This window comes from Scyliorhinus canicula, chromosome 5 (genome assembly GCF_902713615.1).
Source record: "Scyliorhinus canicula chromosome 5, sScyCan1.1, whole genome shotgun sequence".
Classification (NCBI taxonomy): domain Eukaryota; kingdom Metazoa; phylum Chordata; class Chondrichthyes; order Carcharhiniformes; family Scyliorhinidae; genus Scyliorhinus; species Scyliorhinus canicula.
The window spans coordinates 27019732-27045703 of record NC_052150.1 but is presented as its reverse complement, the minus strand read 5'-3'; the positions used below and the strand labels follow the sequence as shown (position 1 = coordinate 27045703).

General features: G+C 45.7%; 1 protein-coding gene across 1 annotated transcript in view; it reads left to right on the top strand.

Annotated features, from left to right (window-relative positions):
* Positions 1–1656: 1656 nt before the first annotated feature.
* Positions 1657–25972, top strand: part of zdhhc11 (zinc finger DHHC-type containing 11) — a 170162-nt gene continuing 145846 nt past the window's right edge. The window contains exon 1 of the mRNA XM_038796793.1: positions 1657–1906. Coding sequence (XP_038652721.1) covers positions 1853–1906 — 54 coding nt within the window. The 5' untranslated portion in view covers positions 1657–1852. The remainder of the gene's footprint in view (positions 1907–25972) is intronic.

Here is a 25972-nt window from a genome sequence, read left to right as displayed (position 1 = left end):
ATCTACAAGACACAAGGCAGGAGTTTAATGGAATACTCTCCACTTGCCGGGATGAGTGCAGCTCCAACAACACTCAAGAAACTCAACACCATCCAGGACAAAGAAAAGCACTTGATTGCTCCCCCTTCCACAAACTCTCAAACCCTCCACCACCAACAAACAGTGGCAGCCATGTGTACCATCTACAAGATGCACTGTAGTAACTTACCAAGGTTCCTTAGACAACACCTTCCAAACCCATGACCACTACCACCTAGAATGGCTACAGCAGCAGATACCTGGGAACCCCACCACCTGGAGGTTCCCCTCCAAGTCACTCACAACCCTGACATGGGAATATATCGCTGTTCCTGGCCCGCAAAATAGTCCCCCCCCCTCCTTCGGCCGGCTCGCGCACCTCGGACCACTTCCCCAGAGTGCCCCCAACCCAGAATAATGTCCCCCCCTGCCCAAAGATCAGCCCTCAACCGACTGTAGCGGCGTTGGGCTGCGTCCACAGCCACCACGCCGGGTTCCCGATGGGTGAGACCACACGTGACCCACGCCATCGGGAACTCAGCCGGTCTCGGGCGGAGCATCGGGGGCGGGCCTCAGGCAATGTCCTGAGGCCATTGATATGTGGTGCGACGTACCCCTGGAGTGCGCCACTTTGGAGGGGGTGGAGCATCGCGAAAGCGGCGTCGCCCCTGATTTGGTCAGAATCAGGTATTCTTCGGCCAATCGCCGAATGTGTTTTCGGCGCCGGCGACCGGAGAATCCAGATCCTTGTTTTTAATGTTTACTAAGACAAACTTAAATCCCTCAAAACTACCTTTCTTTCCCTAACATAACTCTCCCTTCTCAATGAAGAAAGCGTCTCCACATCGATGAAGAAAGTAAGAGTTTAAACTCACTCCAGAAACATGAACACATAAGTCCCTTGGCTGACATCCCCAAGTGCAGAATCGAGGGAGTTGCAGTGCTGTTGGAGATGCATTTTTGTGTGGATGAGATGTTAAACTGAGGCCTCCAGCTGTCCTCTCAGGTGAATGTAAAAGATATTTACCCCTCAGGCACTAATATAAAAACAGATGATATGGCCACAGTCACCATTTCTACATGGGAGCTTGCTGCGTGCAAATCGGCTGTCCCCTTTCATTGACTGCCCTTCAAAACCACTTCAGTGGCTGTAAAGATTCTCGTGAAAGGTGCTATGTGAATGCAAGTCTTTTGTTCATTTATCCCTCAAACGAGAGCTAAGGAAAATCTGTTGCCTGCTTCTCCCACGGTTACAACAGTGATGATAGTTGAAATATATATACTTCAATGACTACGTTGGGCTTCAGGACGATCGGAGGTAACGTTGGGTCAGTTGTCTTCTTTTTTGAAATGTATTTTATGACAAACATGTATCAAAGCAGGTTACAGTCGATAAACACCCGGGAAACATACTTCCCAACAATCAACTATACAGTCTGTACAGATTTTCCCCTTTTTTCAACCCCCCCCCAAGCACAACTGGCCTCTAACCTGTCGACTCCAAGGGTGGCCACACGGGTGAACGCCGGCGGGCAGGTGTGCAACGAGTGAGCTTTAGGACCCGGAGCTGCGCGTTGAGGAGCAGCTGCCAGTTTCCATAGTGGTTGTGTCCACTCGCAACATCTTCAGGCAGCAAGTGGCAGCTTGAGAGGCGGAGAGGGGAAGCGGAGGCAATGGGGGCTGCCTCCCTGGGGGCGCTGCCTCTGAACGCACCCAGGGTGTGGAACAGTGCTGCCCAGGGCAGTATTTGCCATTCCATTGTGGGTGTGATCCCGCTCTGTTTTCAAGCTGCTAAGTTTATGGGGACGCTGGAACCTGTTTCGATGTAGTGGAAATGTGCGTAACCAAGGAACTGAATGGCAGAGACGCTAATATAAAGTGGACTGAGGTGAGCAACGCCGAGGATGAACGTACTCGTTTGTTAAACGCTGTATTTTTTTTAGTTGAATCAGCGGCTATTAAGTTGTAGCTCCCTCTTTACCGAAATTAACTCTCTTAAAGCCACTCTTTGAGATTGTAGTGTCAGCGATGAATGTTTATTGTGGCCCCCACGCACTGGTCTTCAAGTGTCCACAGGAGGGATTTGGGAACCCTGTGTGTGTCGGACTTGACTCGGGGAATTCAACAATTAGAGCCCACTTGTGATTATTGATTTGGTAAAAAATGTTTTGAGGTTATTCCCACATGGGGTTTGGTGGGGAAGGAGGGAAATTGCTCATGTTCGACCTCTGTGGAATGTGTCCACCGCTCTCAGTCACCCTGAGCACTATTTAAATGTTGCTCGGAGTCACAGGAGGCAGGCCACTCGGCCCATCGTGCCCGCACCTGCTCTCCCAAATGAGCAATAATTTGGGGGGGGGGGGGGGGGGGGGGGGGAGAGAAAAAATTAGCAGCTCTGGCAGTATTTGTGAACAGAGAGAGACAACGTTAACGTTTTTGAGTCCGCATGACTTCTTCAGAATTAGAGAGGGAGTTGATTTTATACTGTTTAAGAGGGGGTGAAGCAAAGGCAGAGATAGGTGTGAGCTCGGAGAGGCTGCACAACAATGTTTTGGACATAAAACCGAGGGAATGTTAATCCCTGTGCTAAATTAGGAAGAAGGTGCTGACTGGCAGAAAGCTAGAGTAGCAGAAAGGTAAGCACAGAACAAACGTTGGCTCTCAGTGATGGTATAATAATAATCTTTATTATTGTCACAAGTAGGCTTAAACTAACATGCAATGAAGTTACTGTGAAAATCCCCTAGTCACCACACTCTGGCACCTGTTCGGGTACATTGAGGGAGAATTCAGAATGTCCAATTCACCTAAAAAGCATGTCTTTTAGGACTTCAAACTCCAAATGAACATTTTGCCTGGTCGTATACTCCTGCCTTCCACCGGTAACTCTGCAGATTGTTTCCCTCGAAGCGCCGAGGACTCGGGTTCGATCCCAGCCCTGGGTCACAGTCTGTTTGGAATTTGTACACTCTCCCCGTGTCTGCGTGAGTTTCACCCCCAAAAATGTGCAGGGTAGGGGAATTGACCATGCTAAATTGCCCCTTAATTGGGGGAAAAAAAAGGAATTGGCTACTTTAAATTTATTTTTTTAAAACTCTGCAGATTGTTTATTTTCAAATAATCATCTGATTCCCGCTTGAATGCCTCGATTAAATCTGCCCCCACCACCCTTTTCAGGCCATGCATTCCAGACGCGGACCACTCGCTGTGTCTTCCGACTGTTTTTAGCGCTGAAGGGATTTGATAAAACATGTTTGAGTGGCTGGTTTCATGGGCTGTGATGTACAGATTTACAAACCATTGCAGTTAGCTGAAGTCTGAGTTTGACCCTTCTTGGCCACTCAGCCATCAATACACAACTATCACCATGCTCCAGAGGTGAACAATGAGTGATTCCAAGCTTCAAGACTTAATTTTGAGGAAAGATTAGGAAAGTGCCTTTGTTTTACATAGAATTTACAGTGCAGAAGGAGGCCATTCGGCCCATCGAGTCTGCACCGGCTCCTGGAAAGAGCACCCTACCCAAGGTTAACAACTCCACCCTATCCCCATAACCCAGTAACCCCACCCAACACTAAGGGCAATTTTGGACACTAAGGGCAATTTATCATGGCCAATCCACCTAACCTGCACATCTTTGGACTGTGGGAGGAAACCGGAGCACCCGGAGGAAACCCACGCGCACATGGGGAGGATGTGTAGACTCCGCACAGACAGTGATCCAAGCCGGAATCGAACCTGGGACCCTGGAGCTGTGAAGCGATTGTGCTAACCACAATGCTACCGTGCTGCACCTTTTGCGTGGATGAATTGAAAAATTCTTGATTTGTGAGCAACTGGAACTGATTCATTATGGTGAAGGATTCATCCATCAAAGAGAACAATAGAGAATTAGAAATCCAAAGGACAGGTTAGTGGGACAGGTTGCTGAGATTAACATTACAGGTAGGTTCAAGCAGGAGTTCGGTATGGTTTGAGATACATACAATTCTCGGGGGGTGGGGGGGGGGTGGTTGCTTGCTTGAGAGGGTAGGTGCTGAGAGGTTGTTTCCCCTTGTAGGAGAGTCTAGAACCAGAGAGCATAATCAGAGTAACGGGTCGCCCCTTTAAGACCGAGATGCGGAGGAATTTATTTTCTGAGAGTTGTAAATTTTTGGAATTCTTTGCCGCAGAGGGCTGTAGAGGCTGGGTCATTGTCTGTTCAAGGTTGAGATAGACAGATTTTTAATCAGTCAGGGAATTGAGGGCTATGGGAATAAGGCGGGAAAGTGGAGTTGAGGATTATCACATCAGATTAGTCATGATCGCATTGAATAAGGGCAGCACGGTAGCATTGTGGATAGCACAATTGCTTCACAGCTCCAGGGTCCCAGGTTCGATTCCCGGCTTGGGTCACTGTCTGTGCAGAATCTGCACATCCTCCCCGTGTGTGCGTGGGTTTCCTCCGGGTGCTCCGGTTTCCTCCCACAGTCCAAAGATGTGCAGGTTAGGTGGATTGGCCATGATAAATTGCCCTTAGTGTTGGGTGGGGTTACTGGGTTTTGGGGATAGGATGGAAGTGTTGACCTCGGGTAGGGTGCTCTTGCCAAGAGCCGGTGCAGACTCTATGGGCCAAGTGGCCTCCTTCTGCACTGTAAATTCTATGATAATCTCTGAATGGCAGAGCGGACGCAATGGCCTGAATGACCCACTTCCCGTAAGGGAGTTAAAAGAGGGGTTTGATCTGCTTATGTTTATACAAGAATCGGAACATGGAACACAAATCTGTGGGACTGGAAAGAAATGTCAAAGGAAAAGTGAGTGTCGCAAAAATAACAGGGATTTGGATAAAAATAAGATTTTGAAGACTAAAATATCAAATGTAAAGTTTGTTTCTTCTATATTTCTTCTCTCTGGGGAATAGTGGTAGAATGTTAGAAGGATTAACAGGCTGATTATAAACCTGTTGGTCTGGGTTATGAATGCTGCAGCCACATTAGAATCTCGGGCTAATGGTTCGGGGGTACTACCTACCGAGCCATAAGGCCTCCGAGATGTAGCGTCTACAGTAGGGACACACAATAGGGGTGAAGTGGCCCAACAGCACCAGAGTTCTCTGTATCCACAGGGGGAAGTGATACAAGTGCCGAGTTGGGGTTATGGGTTGGGATCTGAAGGGAGGAACGTCGTTAAGAATTGCCTTGGACCCTCTGAGAAGAAGGAAAAGTGATTTAGAAAAACTGCGTTGCACATTTTGGGGTGCCAGAAACAGAACATCGATCATGGGAGATTTCAATTATTCAAATGTATACTGTGAAGACAGTTAGGCAACAACTAATGAGAATGGGAGAATGTATTTCTTGAAATGGCTCAGGATTTGCACAGATAAATTGTGATTGGAGAGTGATTCAGGATTTTGACCATGTATAGTACAACAGGAAGGGAAGCTGATAGAATCAGGTGATCACAGTGTTCAACCTTAAAGTACGCAAGAAGAACAATGACTCAACAATATTGGCCTTTGCCAGAGCAAGAGGATAGGAAGTGTATTAAGATAGTTAATTGAATGCAACACTTGGGAGAACCACGGAAGGAAAGCAGGAAGTATTTAATCTGTTGGGGAAACTACAGTTGAAATTCATTGCAAACTGAATCAAAGCACTTTAAAGGGCAGTGAGATTAAGTCATGTTTTAAAGAATAATATTGGGTGTGAAAGGAACATAAGAAATTATGGATAAAGGGAGGCCATGGTTCATCTGGTTCAACAGCAACCATCCTGGTAATCACATGGAATCATGAATAGGGATCAATGAATAAGTTTAGAAATAATCTTGGAAGGATTCGTTGTACTTCAATGCTGCCATTAAATCTTTTTCCGTGAAAGCTTCAAGTTCTCCCAAAAGCCAGGCTTTCTCCCAGGTTTTCCGGTAGATATTACGGGTTTAGCATCACTTGTATGTTGTTGTTCTTTTTGGAAGAGGCTCCTAGGGATAGAGTCTAAACAGCAGCTATTTATTGTACAACATTTTTTTTTTTTAATATAAATTTAGTGTACCCAATTATTTTTCCAATTAAGGGGCAATTTAGCGTGGCCAATCCACCCAGCTTGCACGTTTTTTTTGGGTTGTGGGGGCGAAACCCACGCAGACACGGGGAGAACGTGCAAACTCCACACGGACAGTGACCCAGAGCCGGGATCGAACCTGGGACCTCAGCGCCGTGAGGCGGTTGTGCTAACCACTAGGCCACCGTGCTGCCCTTATTTATTGTACAGCATAACTATGAACTGATATACAAAACAGGCTTCTTCAGTCCAAGCCATGAGCTATCGCCATTTACCTAGTCATGTGACTTCTTTACATCATCATGTGGGCGGCACTGTTTCCCCAGTTCCACATTAACTCTTTCAGTCCTGAACACCCTAATACTGCAGTCACTTCCAATAATATACTTCATATCCATACTTTTAACAATATTTAACCATAGAAACCCTACAGTGCAGAAGGGAGGACATTCGATCCTTCAAGTCTGCACTGACCCTTCGAAAGAGCACTCTCCCTAACCCTGCACATTGATCATGCCCAATCCACCTAACCAGCACATCTTTGGACTGTGGGAGGAAATCTGAGCACCCGGAGGAAATCCACACCACACCTGGAGAACATGCAAACTCCATATAGACCAGTGGTTCTCAACCGGGGTCCACATGGACCCTGGGGGTCCACACAAAAAAAAATACCGAATTGGGGGTCCACGGTGATATTTTAGTAGTCCATAGAGCAATTCTACTTCAGAACAATTGTTATTACTGAGAATCAAGTAGAAGAAAAAAATGTTTGTTTTCATGATGAATATTCACCTTTCTCTCTCTCTCTCTCTCTCTTGCACTGACAAAGGTCAAAGAGAGATTATAATCTATCTAATTTACCTTGAGGGCTGAAGGGGCTCAGAACCAAAAAGGTGCATTGGCTGTGTTTATTTTTGTGGTACTGTATTCTGAGAAAAAAAAATCCATACCGGTTGATGACAAATGGGTTTATTGTGCTTATTAAATACCCACGCTTACGCCATGTTTCTCCTTGACAAGTTTAATGAATGATTTAACACAGTAATCACTAGAAACTGTATATATTTGATATGAATTGGTTATTTTTAGAGTAATTTAATTCAATTTAGTCAGTAAAAAGTTTTTTTCATTACTTTACATATTAGAATAAGTTTGGCAACGTACGAAAATACCGCTAATCCGTTTCCAACCCTCACGGTAAGGTAGATGGACTTTAGGATTAGTTTACCACGCATATAAGAAGCTTTTTTTCTGTGGAATGGCTATGGGGGTCCACAAAAAAAAATTAAGAGGAAAAGGGGTCCATGGGTTAAAAAAGGTTGAGAACTCCTGATATAGACAGTCAAATCGAACCCGGGTCCCAATGCTAACCATTGTGGCACCGTGCTGCCGATTATATGATCCCACATACTTAGTCAGGGGCATCGGTTAGCTCGATGGATTGGATTAATGCCAACAGCAAGCGGTCTGATCTTCAATCTGGCCCAGGTGGACTCGGGGCCTGCCTCCTCACCCTACCCATAATTCAAAACATAGAACTTTGCCATGGTTTGTGGAACAATCGACAAGGGCCTTCCTTTGGGCTGAGCACAGAAGAAGACATACGTAGAGTATATGTTCTCCTGCCTTTACAGGAGGCAGCTTTGAAAATATTTATTTTGCGAGGAGGCGAAAAATCAAGAGTACAATTGAAAACATTTTTTTTAGAGCATCCAATTATTTTTTTTCCAATTAAGGGACAGTTTAGCGTGGCCAATCCACCGATCCTGCACGTCCACATAGACACAGGGAGAATGTGCAAATTCAACACAGTGACCCGGGGCCGGGACTGAACCCGGGCCCTCAGCGCCCTGTGGTAGCTGTGCTAACCACTGCACCACCGTGCCGCCCTTCAACGAGAAATTAATCTAAAATGCGGATTTAATTGTGCTGTGGATACTTTCTTTTCACTCTCCATTTCAGGGGCAGAGATCACCAAGATGATGTTTTGATCACATGTCCACTTTCAAGCAAACTGCTATTACAGATTCCCTTTTTACTGTGATAATGGGATATGGGTATTACTGGCAAGGCCAGCATTTATTGCTTGTCCTTAATTTCCTCGAAAATCAGATTACACCTACCGTTCCGGTATCAGTGAGAGTAAGGAAAAGTGCTCTTTAGTCAGTGAAGAAAATTAGAGGAATTATCTATCGCCATCTATCCATCGATCAACATTACAAAAGCAGATGACCTTGTCATTATTAATCACATTGCTATTTGAGGGAGCTTGCTGTGCACAGATTGGCTGCTCCTGTTCCTACTTCCCAGCAATTACCACAATTCACAAGTACTCATTGTCTCTAAAACACTTTGGGATGCCCTGAACTTGTGGAAGGTTCTAGATCAATGGAAATCATTCATCTGTTGTGTTTTCTTTGAGTTGAAGTCCATAGATGTTGGTTAAGTGGAATAGAATCCTTCCCTCTTTGGAACACCCAGCACACTCTCTGATCATTTTAGGTCCAAATTGGTTAATACCTGCGACTGAAACCTGTAAGTGGGGTTTCTGGCACACATCTGACCAAATGCCCCTCCATTCAATATGAAGAGGTTAAGAAAAACCCTGACATCTTGGTAGCCACATAATTCTCTTCCTGAAAACGCGGTGGAAGCAGAGGTCGCCATCTACCTGAATGGGGACAGAGTCCCATAGCGTGGGATTAGCCGGGTGCTTCCCAGCATTTGGAGCGCCGAGAAACACCCCGCTAACACCTATCCGGGTAGATACAAGGCTTCAATCAGGAAGTCCCTGACAAGGCCGTACTTTGCCCCGCTTTCTGTACTGAGAGCTCCGCTCGACAGAATTCCTCAAAGCAGCGAGAAATTGGGACGCCATTTAAAAATCTCTTGAGCCCCCCAGTGTGATTCCAGAATCCTCCAAGCCCAACTCACTATAATGGGGTCCCCGGGCCCCCCTGCACCTACCCAGGATATAACCCGGCCCAATCACTGCCACACAAAAAATTCCAGCTTGACATTGCCTGTCTTGCAAACTGGCAGTGCCACCTGGGCACTTTGGCAGTGCCTGACTGGCATACAGATGGCACTGCCAGGGTGTTAGGCTGGTGGTGCCAAGCTGGCAGTGCCAGAGTGTACAGGTGGCACCAGCAGTGACAATATGCCACCCTGCCAAGAGGGTAAGCACCTGGAGGAGGGCTTTCAATCTTTTTTTTTCAAAAAATATACTTTATTCATAAAATTTATCATAAACTTTACAGAACATTTCAAATTGTCTTGACTACATTTCCATCTGAGTTACATTCATTTGTCTTCAATTCAATTGGGATAACGTTACACACGTATCCCACTTCAATTTACGGTTCTTTCTTAAATATTTACATTGCTTTGTTTCTTTCATACATTTTAGAACAGTACAGCACAGAACAGGCCCTTCGGCTCTCGATGTTGTGCCGAGCAATGATCACCCTACTTAAACCCACGTAACCCGTATACCCGTAACCCAACAATCCCCCCATTAACCTTACACTACGGGCAATTTAGCATGGCCAATCCACCTAACCCGCACATCTTTGGACTGTGGGAGGAAACCGGAGCACCCGGAGGAAACCCACACACACACAGGGAGGACGTGCAGACTCCACACAGACAGTGACCCAGCTGGGAATCGAACCTGGGACCCTGGAGCTGTGAAGCATTGATGCTAACCACCATGCTACCGTGTATTGAAGACCCGGACCGAGGGGTTTTACACTGTTACCAACCCCTCGGTGTACATTTGCTGGTAAGACCTTACACAGTGGTCTTTCCCCATTGCGCCTTGGCGGCAGCTGCCCCAAGCTTGAGTGCGTCCCTCAGCATGTAATCCTGGACCTTGGAATGTGCCAGTCTGCAACACTCGGTCGAGGACAATTCTTTGCACTGGAAGATCAGCAAGTTTCGGGCAGACCAAAGAGCGTCTTTCACCGAGTTGATGACCTTCCAGCAGCAGTTGATATTTGTCTCGGTGTGTGTCCCTGGAAACAGTCCATAGAGCACAGAGTCCTGTGTTACTGAGCTGCTCGGGATGAACCTTGACAGATACCACTGCATCTTTCTCCAGACCTTCTTTGCAAAGGCACATTCCACAAGGAGGTGTGTGACCGTCTCATCTCCCCTACAGCCACTCCGAGGGCAGCGTGCAACGGTACTGAGCCTTTGGGTGTACATGCAGAATCTGACAGGGAGGGCCCTTCTCACCACCAGCCAAGCTAGGTCTTGGTGCTTGTTTGAAAGTTCTGGTGATGAGGCGTTCTGCCAGATGACTCTGACAGTCTGCTCAGGGAACCATCCAACGTCCTCCACAGTCTCCTTTTCCCTGAGGGCCTCGAGGACATTACGTGCTGACCACTGCTTCATTGCTTTGTGGTCAAAGGTGTTTTTCTTCAAAAACTTTTCCACGAAGGACAGGTGGTACGGCACGGTCCAACTGCTTGGAGCGTTCCGCGGCAATGAGGCCAGGCCCATCCTTCGTAACACCGGGGACAGGTAGAAGACCCCCACAAGTGCTGTTCCATCTGGTCCCTGTTTGTGGAGACCAGCACTTGGTTAGATTTTGGGTACACATATTAGAGTGAAACTAGTTGTCCCACTCTAATATGCAGATTTTCCAGAAAGTGATCCCACCCACAATGGTCGGGATTTACATTGCGACATCTCGCATTGCGTGGCCAGCCGGTTAGATCCCGGAAGTTGGGTCTCCGGGCATCTACTGGTCACGTTGCCCTGCGCTGTTTTTCGGGCGCAACGCGACGGGTTTGATCCCGCCCTGAATCTTTCAATAATTTTAAGGTAGAGGTGGCTAGAATCTTGGTAAGCAAGGGGGTAATAGGTTAGCAGGAATTGACGGAATGCCATTTTGAAGTTACTATTAGATGAGCCATGACCTTGTTAATGGCAGAGCAGGTTCGAAGGTCTGAATAGATTACTTCTAGTTGACAGGTCATGTTACAGTTGTATAGGACTTTGGTTCGGCCACATTTGGAATGCTGCGTGCAGTTCTGGTCGCCACATTACCAGAAGGATGTGGATGCCTTGGAGAGGGTGCAGAGGAGGTTTACCAGGATGTTGCCTGGTATGGAGGGTGCTAGCTATGAAGAAAGGTTGAGTAGATTAGGATTGTTTTCGTTGGAAAGACGGAGTTTGAGGGGGGACCTGATTGAGGTCTACAAAATTATGAGAGGTATGGACAGGGTGGACAGCAACAAGCTTTTCCCAAGAGTGGGTGTGTCAGTTACAAGGGGTCATGATTTCAAGGTGAGAGGCGGAAAGTTTAAGGGAGATGTGCGTGGAAAGTTTTTTACGCAGAGGGTGGTGGGTGCCTGGAACGCTCTACCAGTGGACGTGGTAGAGGCGGGCACGATAGCATCATTTAAGTTGCGTCTAGACAGGTATATGAATGGGCGGGAACAGAGGGAAGTAGGCCTTGGAAAATAGGAGACAGGTTTAGAAAAAGGATCTGGATCGGCGCAGGCTGGGAGGGCCGAAGGGCCTGTTCCTGTGCTGTAATTTTCTTTGTTCTTTGTTCTTTCTCCTTGTCAGAATGTCTATAGAACTTCAGAAGTGCAGAAGGGGACCATTTGGCCCATCGGGTCTGCACTGACCCTCTGAAAGAGCACTCTATCTCGGTCCACTCCCCCACTTTAACCCAATAACCCACCTAACCTACATATCTGTGGACATTAAGGGGTTATTTAGAATGGCGAATCCACCAAACTTACTCATCCTTTGGAGTGTGGGAGGAAACGGGAGCAACCAGAAGAAACCCACAAAAACACGGGGAGAAAGTACAAACTCCACACAGGCTGGAATTGAATCCGGGTCCTTGGCGCTGTGAGGCAGCAGTGCTAATCACTGTGCCACCATGCCGCCCGTAAAACACATTGTCGCATTAATCCACCTTGTGCACCAGTATAGGTCATTGCAGTAAACGTTGTTTCCGCGATTACAGCATTGTTTGGTATTCTATTCTGCATGAAGACTGTAACTGTTGTGTTGCTATACTGTGTTGTTACAATTTATATTTGCATAAATTTATTTTGCAAATAGTTACTGGATGAGCAAGTCACACCCTTGCAGATAGTCATTGTTCCGGTGTTGTATTAATAACATAAACGTAATCCAGCCTTTAGACTCCAGCACAGTACTGGGGGAGAGCTAGGCCATCGGAGGGAGCCATTTTGATGAGACCGTAAGCCCAGATACCATCTCCCCACTCGAGAGGACAGAAACGATCCCATGATCTTATTTAAAGAAGATCAGGGAAACATTTCCCTGGTGTCCTGCCAATATTAATCCTCCAACCAAATCAGTTTATGAGGCCTTAACCTCATTGTTGTTTGTGGAATCTTGCTGTGTGCTGTTGAATTTTTAACCAATTGTTCTTGTAATCTGGCACAAATTAACATTAAGTGAAGGTTTTATGGCCAACAAGTGCCAGGCGATGACCATCTCTAAGAGAGAATCCAATCATTTCCCGAGACATTCAATGGCATTAACATTGATGAATCCACCAGCAACAACATCCTGAGGGTTACCATCGACCAGAAACAGAACTGGACCAAGTACTGTGGCTTCAAGAATAGGCCAGAGGCTGGGAATTCTGTGGCGAATAACTCGTCTCCTTACTTTACAAAGCCTGCAACCCATCTACAAGGCACAAGTCAAGAGTGTGATGGAATACTCTTCTCTTGCCTGGATCTACGCAGCTCCAAAAGCACTCAAAAACCTGATGCCATCTCAGACAAAATAGCCCACTGGATTCGCACCCCATCTATCACCTTCAACGTTCACGCCCTCCTCCACCACTGACACACAGGGTGTACCATCTGAAAGGCGAGCTACAATAATTCACCAAGGCTCCTTCAGCAGTACCTTCCAAACCCGCAACCTCTGCCATCTAAAAAGACAAGGGTAACAGCTGCATAGGAATGTCACCACCTGCAAGTTCCCCTCCAAGCCACATACCATCCCGATTTGTAACTATATTGCTGTTCCTTCACTGTCACTGTGTCAAAATTCTGGAACTCTCTTACTAACAGCACCGTGGGTGCACCTACACCACATGAACTGCAGTGTTTCAAGAAGGCAGCTCACCCTCACCTTCTCAAGGGCAATTAGGGATGGGCAATAAAGGCTGGCCTAGCCAGCGATGTCCACATCTTTTGAAAAAAATGAAAAGAAAAAATTGTAAAGGTATAGTAGTGTTGTTTTTCTGATCTTCTTTAGAGATCATTACAAACCTTCTTAATTACTTGGGTATAACAAACATACAATGCCCCCATAATCACTGATTGTCCTTGTTCTCTTTGCAAGTGCTGGTTTGAAATTCTAAGCCTTTCAGCCAATTTGTTCGATGGGGAGCCTTTGCCTAACAACGCAGCTGTGCTGTGACATTTTATTGCGGACAAATAGCAGAATTCTGCACGGTTCCCTCTTTTTATTCCGCGGTTCATAAGTGTGCAGTGGGCAATTGTCTTTAGAGCTGGCCCCCTCTCCGAAAAGAATTGTCCAGCCACATTCATGTTCATCATCAAGACATCATTCTGAGGCAAGCTTTGATGTCTTTACAGCACGGGTTGAGCAAGATATGTCACTGTGGCACAGTGGTTAGCGCGGCTGCCTCACAGCTCCAAGGACCCGGGTTCAATTCCGGCCTCGGGTGACTGTCTCTGTCGTGTTTGGTTTGCACTTATCCCCCCCGTGTCTTTGTGAGTTTCCTCCGGGTGCTCTGCTTTCCTTCCACAGTCCAAAGAAGTGCAGGTTAGGTGGATTTGCCATGATAAATACCCCTTAGTGTCCAACAGGTTAGGTGGGGTTACTAGGTTATGGGGACAGCATAGAGACGTTTAAATAGGGTGCTCTTTCCAAGGGCTGGTGCAGAGTCGATGGGCCAAATGGTGTCCTTCAGCACGGTTAGGGATTTTATGATCCTTTTAATGCCAAGAATCCAACTTTTGGGCAAGCTTTTCATTGAATATTTTAGCAGGGAAGGTGTGATCTGGATCTGTTGTGGGGCAGGTGATCATTTTGCTACTGTGATTTTCTGTGTGCACATACTGAATTCTAGATAGTGTGAGAAGCGGGTGATTCATGTAACTCATTGGGCCAAAGATTCACTGTGAGCGTCGTTGTTGAGGCCAGCAAGTTTAGGGGGCTAATCGAAATTCTGTGAGTTGTGTAACTCTCGAACTTTCTGGCCAATTGCAGCACGGTAGCATGGTGGTTAGCATAAATGCTTCACAGCTCCAGGGTCCCAGGTTTGGTTCCCGGCTGGGTCACTGTCTGTGCGGAGTTTGCACGTCCTCCCCGTGTGTGCGTGGGTTTCCTCCGGGTGCTCCGGCTTCCTCCCACAGTCCAAAGATGTGCGGGTTAGGTGGAGTGGCCATGTTAAATTGCCCGTAGTGTCCTAAAAAGTAAGGTTAAAGGGGGGGGGGGGGGGGGATTGTTGGGTTACGGGTATAGGGTGGATACGTGGGTTTGAGTAGGGTGATCATGGCTCGGCACAACATCGAGGGCCGAAGGGCCTGTTCTGTGCTGTACTGTTCTATGTTCTAATTTCTGATCAGAATTAGCATAGCAATGACCTGATAATTGTTAATGCAATACCACTTCTCCAGCCCAGAAAGGCAACCAATTAAACTGTGAAATCTCATTCCTGTATTTATTACATTGTTCTTCAATGTTTAAAAAGAAATCAACCTTTTTAATCTCTCATTTTTTCAGTTCTTTGCTTTGTCTGATTTCTCTCCCTGTTCGTCCAGTCTTTCTTTCCCACTCTTTGGCTGGGATTTTCCAGTCGTGTCAAAAGTCCATGGACCTTTGGCTGACCCACCCTAGCCCCTGCGGTGAATCCCCACCACAGCAGGGCTGGAAATCTCTTTGCTGTCCCACATTTGTCTTTGTCTCACTATCAGCCTTATCCTGCGATATCTCTGTCTCTTTCTAAATCTTTAAATAGCCATGGTTGAGCAGATAGACTGTTGGTCCCAGATGCTCATTTGGCCTTGCTGCACTGTTATCAGCTCGCATTCCTAACAAAATTACAAACTGATGTTGCGAATTATACTGGAACTGAAGGGCGCAGGAAAACAAATTAAGGGAGCACGCTGCAGGATGCCTTTGCTCAATCAAGGTTAGGCCAAAACTAATGATTCTGTCAATAATATTTCAGAATGGAGTCATAAAATGAAGCTTAACACAAAAGCAAAACACTGTCGGAAATCTGAAATAAGAATAGGAAATGCGAGAAATGCTCAGCAGGTCTGGCAGTATCTGTGGAGAGAGAAACAGAATTGTTCAATCGCATGGATTCAACCTTACCTTTGGCAGCTTAATCTTTTGGCCACCATCTTGAGCAACTTCTCACAGGTCTGCCTGCAAAAGTTCATGATGTTACACATGGCACCAGTGTCGGATTATTCGGGTTAACTTGATGCTCTCCTGGGGCAGCATGGTGGCACTATGGTTAGCTCTGCTGCCTCACAGCTCCGAGGACCCGGGTTCGATCACGGCTTTGAGTCACTGTCCGTGTGGAGTTTGCACATTCTCCCCGTGTCTGCGTGGGTCTCACCCCCACACCCAAAAAGATGTGCAGGGTAGGTGAATTGGCCACGATAAATTGGCCCTTAATTGGGGAAAAAAAGAATTGGGTACTCTAAATTTATTTTTAAAAAATCTTGATGCTCTCCTTCAACCTGAAGCAACAGCACAACATGCTCTAGAAGTCAAGCCAGCTGAGACATCGAAACAAACAGACAAGCGTCTTACTCGGGTCAAGCAAACTGTCTGACAAGAGGTAACCCTTCAAGCGCTACAGAAAGTTGTGGTGAAAGGGTGAGTGGCTTGAAACCATCAAGGACACACCCAGCGGAGGATGTGAACAATGGCAAGCTCCATTGGCAGCACTGGGGCCGCTGCCGGCCAATGACTGGACACCTCTGCTGTCACAAAAAACGGGGGTGCTGAAAATCCCGCCTGGTGTGAGTAATTTTGCCAGATGTACAGAGCTGCCGCTGTCGAGCTGGTGCACAAGACTCCACCAGTTACTCTATTTCATATTTTATTATATATTTTTTATGTTGGGGTGTGCCTTCTCCTCTAAATATATGTGTTATATATATTTAAAAAAATATATATATATATATATATATATATATATATATATATATTTATATATATATATATTTTTATATATATGTTTCTTATTCTGTGTACATAACGGTAATTATACCTTGTTCAAAAACACAATAAAAATATTTATTAAAAAAAACTTCAGCAGCAACGGGAGGGGGGGGGGCTACGGGTTTGTTATGGGGGTTTGTTCTCATGCTTTTATGCTTATTTCTTTTTGTTAATTTATTGTTTTTGTACTGGAGGGGAGGAGTTACTGTTTTTCTCTGTTGTGATAAAATTTGTTGTTGAAAATTTGAATAAAAATTATTTCAAAGTAACATTGACCACGTATTATACGGGCCCCGATTGAGACACGATATGACCGGCTAACCAGAGTGGACCTGAGGTGAAATTCCGAACTAGAACCAGGCCACCCATCTGGGATGATCTGTCACCCTTTTGTGAAATATGTTGATTGTTCTGGGATATGCCTTCACTTTCCCTGCCAAATTTGCAAATAGCAAGTCCAAACGAGTTCTATGGCCACAGCCCATAAGCTGTTTAGCCGCATGACCCTCGTGGTAGTGTGGGGGGTGGGGGGGGGGGGGGGGGTCGTGTTGAAGGCCAATAGGATGTTGGCCAACCATTGGTGCAACGGCTGGTCTGATTGCTTCCTCATTGCATTTTGAAAAATTTCCGGCACCCTATTGAATGCAGGATGATTATGGGGCCATTCTGGTATGTCAGATTCCGTTTAACTGAATAAAGCATTGGAAATTGTCCCCAGTAAAAGGCATATAATTATCGGATACAATGGCTTCTGGTAGGCTATGCATGGAGAATATCTGGCATAAGCCATTGGCCATGAGGCCAAGCTGCTGACATCGTGGTGCCCATCTCTTGAATGGTAGCCATTTAGAATGAGCGTCTACCAAGAAAAGAAAGGGGCTGCACATGCACTCTGGGCCATGGGCACCCAGCCACTCGCAGGGATGGAGATTGGTTGAATGAATGTAATGATTGGTGAGTTTGGAAGGGAATGCATTGCTGTACCATTTCCGCAATAACTCTATCGATTCCTGGCCAGTAGATATAACTACGAGCCAGCATCTTCATCTTTGTTTGGCCTGGCTGGGCGGCATGGAATTCGTGTAAGGGGGGGTTCCCTCACTGGAGGTGGCACGACGACTCAGAGTGCCAAAGTATAACTCCATCTTCGCAAAGTAGTTCATCCCTGTGGGTTAAGTTAAATCTCAACCGTTCGGACTTCTCGTGGTGCCAACCTGTTTCACCTTGGATAATACCGGATCTTGCTGAGTCCAATTCTGTATATGTCCGGACGACGCTGGCAATGCATCCAAGATGTTCAGCCCCAAGATGATTTCTTGGGATACTGTCGGTTGTGCCACCTGCTTTGGCATGAGGAGTCGACCGAGTGCATCCACCTTAGAGATTTGTGTGCCAGGCCAGTGCCGGAAGGTTTAGTTGTAGGCTGCTAGCGGCAAGGCCCAGGCTGTACCCTGATGGAGGCAATTGGGGATATTGGTTTGTCCTCCTTCAAACGACTCAATAGCAGTTTATGGTTGGTTATTGTGACGAATCGCCGGCAATGAACACAGTGGTGGACGTTTTTCACACAATAAATGACAACTGGTCCCTCATTTTCGATTTGGGCGTAAACACGCTCTGCTTCAGCGAGGGTCCTTGAGGCAAAGGCAAATGGCCTCTTGATCGTAAGGCGAGGTGTCGCATGTGAGAACAATTGGTGTCTCCGGGTTGAATTGAACTAAGCGGTTCGAAGAATGCTGAGTTTGTTTTACCAAGTGGAAAGCTTCCTATTGCTGCTCCTTCCATTGCCAACGTTGTTGTTTCTTTAGAAATTGGTGTCGTGGTGCCAACGTCATTGCCAGGTTTGGAACGAACCTGCCATGTTAGTTCACCATTCCCAGGAAAGATTTCAGCTCGGCTACGTTCCTGGGTGCTGGGACCTCTCGTATAGCTTTGAATTTTTCTGAGTGAATATAGACCTATGGCTTCCATTTGGAAGTAAGTGGCTTCAGTGGGCTGGAAGGTACATTTCTCATGTTTAAGGGGGAGCCTCGCATTTCTATACCTCTTTAATACCGCTTCCAAACTTGACATGTGATCTCTGTGTGTGAGTCCAGTGATAGGGAGACAATCACTTTTGGGATACCCTGAATGGTACGTTGGAAAATAGTGCAAGCCAAGGAAATGCTGAACGGTAGTCTCATGTACAGAAATAGGCCCCTGTGTGTATTGATTGTGGAGAACCTTTGGGACTCCTCGTCTAAGTCCAACTGCATGTGTGGTGATATGCATCACTGTAAATACACAAGGGGTTAATGCAAATACACGAAGACTAAATAAACACTAGAGGGAGCACCAGAGACATCATGACACACAGACATTCAACCAATAGGTCAGTAAGATAGGACACGACCAATGGGCAGTCAAGACACACCCAGAGGTGACACTACCACAAGGGGGCTGCCCATATAAAAGGACAGGGCACACATGCTCTTTCTCTTTCCATAGGCGACATTCAGAGAGACAGGAGCAGATCGGGAAGCATCACACCCACCGCATGGATTAGTGCAGACTGGTTAGTTAGATTGAGTTACTATAGTAAGATTAGCAGTAGAGTCGAACCCAAGTAGGAGAATTGTTAACTGTTCAATAAATGTGTTAAACCTATCTCCAAGTCTGAACCTTCCTTTGTCAGAGTATGCATTAAGGAAGCAGCTTATACTATGTGAAGAAGCAGAACACAACAGCATGTACATGTGGCTGAAGTCCAGCTTGGAACAGGTGAGAATTCCCAGATTGGTCCTCGATTCACGGGGGGTGTTCAGGTTCTTATCCACCTGGGCGGACCGGTGAGCTTATTGTCCCCACATATTCGAATTGATTGGCCTGAGTTCAGCACGGGGACTGCTCACTTGGAAATTGCACAGGTTTAATGATTTCCAGTTCCTCTAATCACTTTAGCTCAGCTTTGACCTTTTGATGCATGACGTAAGGGATTGGTCTGACCCTAACAAACTTGGGTATCGAATCTGGATCGACATACATTTTGGACTTCACACCCTTGACCTGACCTAATGCATTGCGCAACATGTCCTTGTATCTTCGCATGGCTTCTTGATAACTGCCATTTGTAACTTTGAAGATTTCCAGCCAATTTAGTTCAATTTGCAGCAATCAGGTCCTTTCCAACTGGTTTGCTCTGTGCCCCTCCACCACAATCAAAAGCAGATGGGCTTCTTGTTTCTTGTAAGTTGCTGGCGTGCTCGTGGTCCCAAGGAATTTTGGGGTTTCCCCCGCATAGGTCGACAGCTTGACCCTCATGCTATCCAATTTCAGGGTCTGAGCCCCTTCTCGACTATAATCAAACATCTGCTCCCCCACAACCGTAACTGATGACATGGTATTGACTTCCATTTTCAAGAGTTTTCCATTCACTCGCAGAATTAGTTTGAATGGGGCTGTCTTATTTACTGTCGATGTTCAGACTGTACACATGCTCCTCCTCAGAACCTTCTCCACTTGGTTCAGTGGTGTTGTGGATTGCTACTGCTGCTGTTTGTTATTTGCATTGACAGACCCTGCCTCACGAGGCAACAGACCTGGATATGGCCTCTTCTGTTACAACAAAAACACACAAAAACGCGACAATGGCAAGCTTCCTGGGTCTGATCTCCCTTCACGCCAAAAACAATCCACCCCTGTCTTGGGCTGATGCCCCATTTTTCTCCTGGTTCTCTGACTTTAATCGGGTCCTGAGGAACATAGCTGGTTCTCTACTCTGCCTGGTAATCTCGTTCTGCACCGTGTGGCCATACTGCCTCACAACTGATTCATTTCCCCTCTGGCATGTTTGAAGCTCAGATGCGTCTTTATCGTCACACTTTGCCACCTGAACTATCTCGATTATTTTGTCTAATGTGATTTTAGTTTCAGGCAGGAGTTTTTTTTTGGACGCTGAAGTTGATGATACCTCAAACTCGGCGATCATGCAGCATATCACTGAGCACTGTTCCGAACTCACAGCTCAGACATTTGGTGGAGCCTGCCTATGCAGGCAGAGATGGACTCTTGTGGGTCCCTAACATCAGAGTTGAATTTGTACTGCTGCGGAAGGATTGAGGGCCTTATATTAAATTGTTCCTCGACCAAAGTGGCTGACTGGTCAAAGGTTTTTGAGTCGTGAGCCTCCGGGTAAGTTTTCTGATCAGGCTATAGGTTTACGGCCCACAAACTGTCAAAAGTATCACCTTCTTCTTGTCTTCGCCTGCTACCTCATTCGCCATGAAGCAATAGTGGAGCCGTTAGATGTACTGGCTCTAGTCTTGACCCCCTGGTTTGAACAGTTCTAACTTTCCAATTATTGGTATCTTCCTCACTTTTTGGGTGTTACTGTTGGAGGTTCCCGATTCTCAACTGAGTTTGAAGGTTTTACCCGTCCCCCTTTGAATGCTGAACTGCTGAAGGCTAACAATCAAATTGTTCACTTCGTCGCCAATGTTGTGGTTTTAGACAATACACCAGAGACTTTAAGTAACAGCTAAAACGGGTTTATTAACAGTGGGCAAAGTACAGACACATAGCAATGCTGGCTAGGTCTTAACTCTCCTGCTCCGGGGTCCACACTACCCGGGCCCTGCACTTTCTCACTATTGGCCAGTGTTTGCGCACTCCCACGCAATTGGCCCTGATTGGTCATATGGACAATTAAGCCTGCTTGCTTAAAGGGGCCATGATGTCACCCAGCAAAACCTCCTTATCAGAGCTGTCTTCATCCATCACAGCAATTGGAGCCCGGGTGGTGTTATCTTTTCAAAATGTGTTCAACCAAATCGAGTGCTTGCTGATGGAATGGGAGCTCCTTCCACATGCTGGCTGTAAAGGGCACTATGTGAAATGAGTTTGGATAGTTCTGATCCATAGAATCATACTGTACAGAGGGAAGCAATTTGGCTTAAACCGGCTCGCTGTCTCTTTGAAAACGCTATCCAATTGAGAGCACCCCCACATTTCCCCCCTCCCCATCCTGTATATTTTCCTTTTCACATAAATATCCAAAGTCCATTTTGAAAGTTACCATTCTATCTGCTACCATCACCGTTTCAGGTAACACGTACTAGATCATCATCGCCGTTTTAAAAAAAAACTTACTTGTCATTTCCCCTTTTGTTCTTTTATCAATTATCTTAATTCTGAGTACTCTGGTTATACTGACCCTCATTCCAGTGGAATCAGCTTATTAATGCCATTAAATCCCTTCATAATTATGAAAACCCAGGGACTTTTCACGGTAACTTAATTGAAGCCTATCTGTGACGACAATAAGCGATTATTATTATTATTACTATTATTATTAAACCTCTGTTAAACTCCACTTAACAGTCTCTGCTCTAAGTAGATCAACCCCAGATTGTCTTGTCTATCGCCATAGTTGAAATTCAACATCCAATTTCACTTAATGTCCCAGTGAATCAGCTACCCCTGAGAAATGGCATTAGATCGGCTTGTGTGGGCTGATGCAAGGCTTCAAGTTGCATTATTGCAGCAGATCAGACAGAGCTGACCGTACTCTACATCTAACCATGGCATGCATTGCCCGGGAGTGTTTGATGCAAGCACTGGCTGTCTGAAATGCCCGTTCTCCAGGACCAACACACTAATATTGATGAGCTACAAAATGCAACACGAGATATCAGCAACTAGTTAACCATTCATTTTGTTTAATCCGCTTTATTTTTAAGCTAGATCTTTTAAAGTTAAATGTCTATACCGGAACTTTTCACAGAGGTGTGGGATGTTTTACAACAAGAAAGGTGCTATATTAATGCAAGTTGATTTTAACAACCCCCGCCCCTCAAAACTGAATATTAAGTATACTTAAGAAATTAAATGTCACTTGTTCATTATGTTTCCTTACAGATTAGGAAAATACTATGTAGAACACAGGGGAAAATGGGGCAGATGCGATGTGCTGGGGTTGAGGCAGCACTCCTAGAATAGAGAATATTGGGGAATAGCTTGGCACAGGTTGGAAGGGATCACTGATTTTAAAATTCATGAGTTGAGAACATTGAAGTTTTTTGTGGGTCAGTGTGAATTCTTGGCACTAGAACCAGCCAGAATTAAAAGTGCAATAGAAACCTGACTTCTTTTATTAAAAAATGTCTTCATACTCTTTATCTGCTTGCCAGCTCCTTCTGCTGGTACAATTCTGTGTGAAAACTTGACGTGAGCAATATCTACTTCTCAAAATACTAATATAGTCCATCCCTCCCCTTCTTAGCAAGTGAGAGAGATCGCATGTTTCAACAATAAACTTAAGCATAACTTTAACATTCAACTTCTAACTTTTATGTTTTTTTTTATAAATTTAGAGTGCCCAATTCATTTTTTCCAATTAAGGGGCAATTTAGCATGGCCAATCCACCTAGCCTGCACATCTTTGGGTTGTGGGGGCAAAACCCACGCAAACACAGGGAGAATGTGCAAACTCCACACGGACAGTGACCCAGAGCCGGGATCGAATCTGGGACTTCGCCGCCGTGAGGCAGCAGGGCTAACCCACTGCGCCACCGTGCTGCCACTTTTATGTTTATTTAACAGTGCACTCCTTAAAGACAATGAGATGAAAGATTTGTTTACCAACTGAAAATGGTTTACATCATAACGTAGTCACTTAAGTCTGGTGGATGTTTTCTCTCATGATTAGGATATCATTTAACATCAAGTGTGGTGTCATTTAACTCATGTTCTTAATCAGATTTGTCGATGTCAGAATCCGACTCGATGCTTCCGAATGGTGTGTTTTTAATGAACGTAAGAGTACCCAATTAATTTTTTTTCCAATTATGGGGCAATTTAGCATGGCCAATCCACCTACCCTGCACATCTTTTGGGTTGTGGGGGTGAGATTCACGCAGACACGGGGAGAAGGTACAAACTCCACGCGGACAGTGACTTGGGGCCGGGATTGAACCTGGGTCCTTGACACCGCAAGGCAGCAGTGCTAACCACTGCGCCACCGTGCCTCCCTCGAATGGTCTTTTCAATGTTTTGAAGAATGACACCATTTTGTATGATGATTTCTGAACCACACTGAGCAGTGATCATTGATCATTTTGTGTGGGCCACAGCAAAGGGTTGGATGCCAAATAGGGTTGACTACTTTCCAATGACAATCACGTTTCACAAGCGCTGCATCTTCTGGCTGTAGTGGTATAGTTCTGAATATCGTGTTTCTCTCCATTCCTCTCAGTTGACCCTTTTGTTCTTGATAGTGTTTGCAGACATGTTAATCAGCTCCGCAGGGTAGCTCGGAAAGAATTGTGCACTTAGGATGTGCACAGATGAACGTAGCTGGAGGCTTTCCAGTAGCTGAATGAGAGTTGCTCTATAATTGTGAAGAAAGCAATGCTGCCTTTTGCTTCCCTGTCTTGCTCCCAGCTGTGGCTGTACAATTTTTTTTTCAAGGTAGGCATAAAACTCTCCACTTCTCCATTAGCCCTTGGCCACTGGAGTGTGATATTTTAATGAATGAAAACTAGATAGTTCACAGATTTACTGGAACTCATTGCTGTTGAATGGGAATCCATTGTCACTTCTTAACATCTGAGGGATTCCAAACAAGGTGACAATCTGGTCAAGCTTTGCGATGACAGCTTTCATTGAAATAGGAATTAATATCTCCATGCAATTAAAATCCACGGCTGGGAATATGGTTGTCAGTGACAACAAATGTTGATTGTCATGATATGCGCTCATGCACATAATGAGATACAGACAGGCAGTGACAGACACCCAGTACAGCCAATCAACACACAGGATAGAACGCAACCAATCACCAGACAGGACACTAGAGGGGGGTTTCCCACTATAAAACACACGAGGCATCAGCACTCCGCCTCTTTCCACTGGTGACAACTGTAGTGACAGTCAGGGTGTATATACCAGTTAGCACCTTCTACACATGGCTCAGAGCTAGTCTGGTCTAGTTAGTTATAGTTAGCACACTTAGAGTAGTAGAGTGTCAACCCACAGTAAGCTGTGTGCACTGTTACAGAAGTTCAATAAATCGTATTGAACCAACGTCTAAGTTTGATATCTGCTTTCCAGTCCAACTGCATCCACTTGCAGTCCGTGTTAACCCAGGGTGAATAACACGACATTGACCAGTAGGAAAATCTGCTAAAACCAACTCTATCCTCAATCCGTGGTTCCTGGAGGTAGTTCCGATGCTTGAGAGGATCACAAGGATTTGACATTGCGGCTGCTTGTCAACGGCAAACACTGATTGATATTCTGACACACAGTCTTTCCTGGGAGCCATACTTTTTCCCGAAGGAGTTAGAACAAAGAACAGTACAGCACAGGAACATGCCTTCCAAGCCTGTACCGACCACGGTACCTGCCTAAACTAAAACTGTCTGCACTTACGGAGTCCATATCCTTCTATTCCCACCATATTCATGTATTTGCTCCTTAAATGCCGCTATCATACCTGCTCCTACCACCTCCCCGGGCAGTGTGTTCCATATATTTACCACCCTCTGTGTAAAATATACTTGCCTCGCACATCTGTTGTAAACTTTTCCCCACGCACTAAACCTTTCCCCACGTAGTTTAAACCTATGTCCCCTAGTACTTGACTCGCCTGCCCTAGGGAAGAGCATCTGACTATCCACTCCACCCATGCTACTCATAATCTTGTAGACCACTATCCGGTCCAGTGAGAACTGACTGAGTTTATCTAACCTCTCCACATAGCTAATGTCCTCCATACCAGGCAACATCCTAGTAAACCCATTCTGCACCCTCTCCAAAGCATCCGCATCCTTCTGGTAGTGTGGCGACCAGAACTGTACACAATATTCCAAATGAGGCCTAACTAAGATCCTATAAAGCTGCAACATGACTTGCTAATTTTTATATTCAATGCTCCGACTGATGAACGCCAACATGCCGTATGCCTTCTTGACCACCTTATCCACATGTGTTCCCACTTTCAGTGACTGGTGGACATGCACGCCCAGATCTCTCTGCCTGTCAGTACTCGCAATAATTCTACCATTTATTGTGTAATTCCTACATGTATTGGACCTTCCAAAGTGCATCACCTCACACTTATCCGGATTAAACTCCATCTGCTCGTTCTCCGCCAAGACTCCGACCACTTCATATCCTGTTATATCCTCTGACAATCCTCTTCACTATCTGTAACTCCACCAATTTTTGCCATCTGCAAACTTACTAATCAGACCAGCTGCATTTTCTTCCAAATCATTTATGTACACCACGAACAACAAAGGCCCCAGAACTCATCCCCTGTGGAACGCCGCTTGTCCCAGCCTTCCATTCAGAAAATAACCCTTCTACTGCTATTCATTCAATGTGAAAGAACTGAAGCTGACTGTTCAACATCAGACCAATTTCTGCAGAAAAAACTTGTGAAGTTAGAAAAGTTTGGGTTTGACTATCAGTGCATTTGTTTACTCCTTCCTCTCTGATTCTTTCTGTTCTTCTGTACACTATCCTTCAACAAATTTAAACCCTTGATCTCTCCAGCGGATGAACTCATGATCTCACTCAGGTTGTCGGTGGTTGTTTCCTCTTGTGGATTTGAGAGGCTTGATGGTTACATCTCTGAAGAGCAATGGAACAAACAGTTGTGCGCCCAGTGATGAACGCACCTGAGTTATTAGCGGCTGATACGA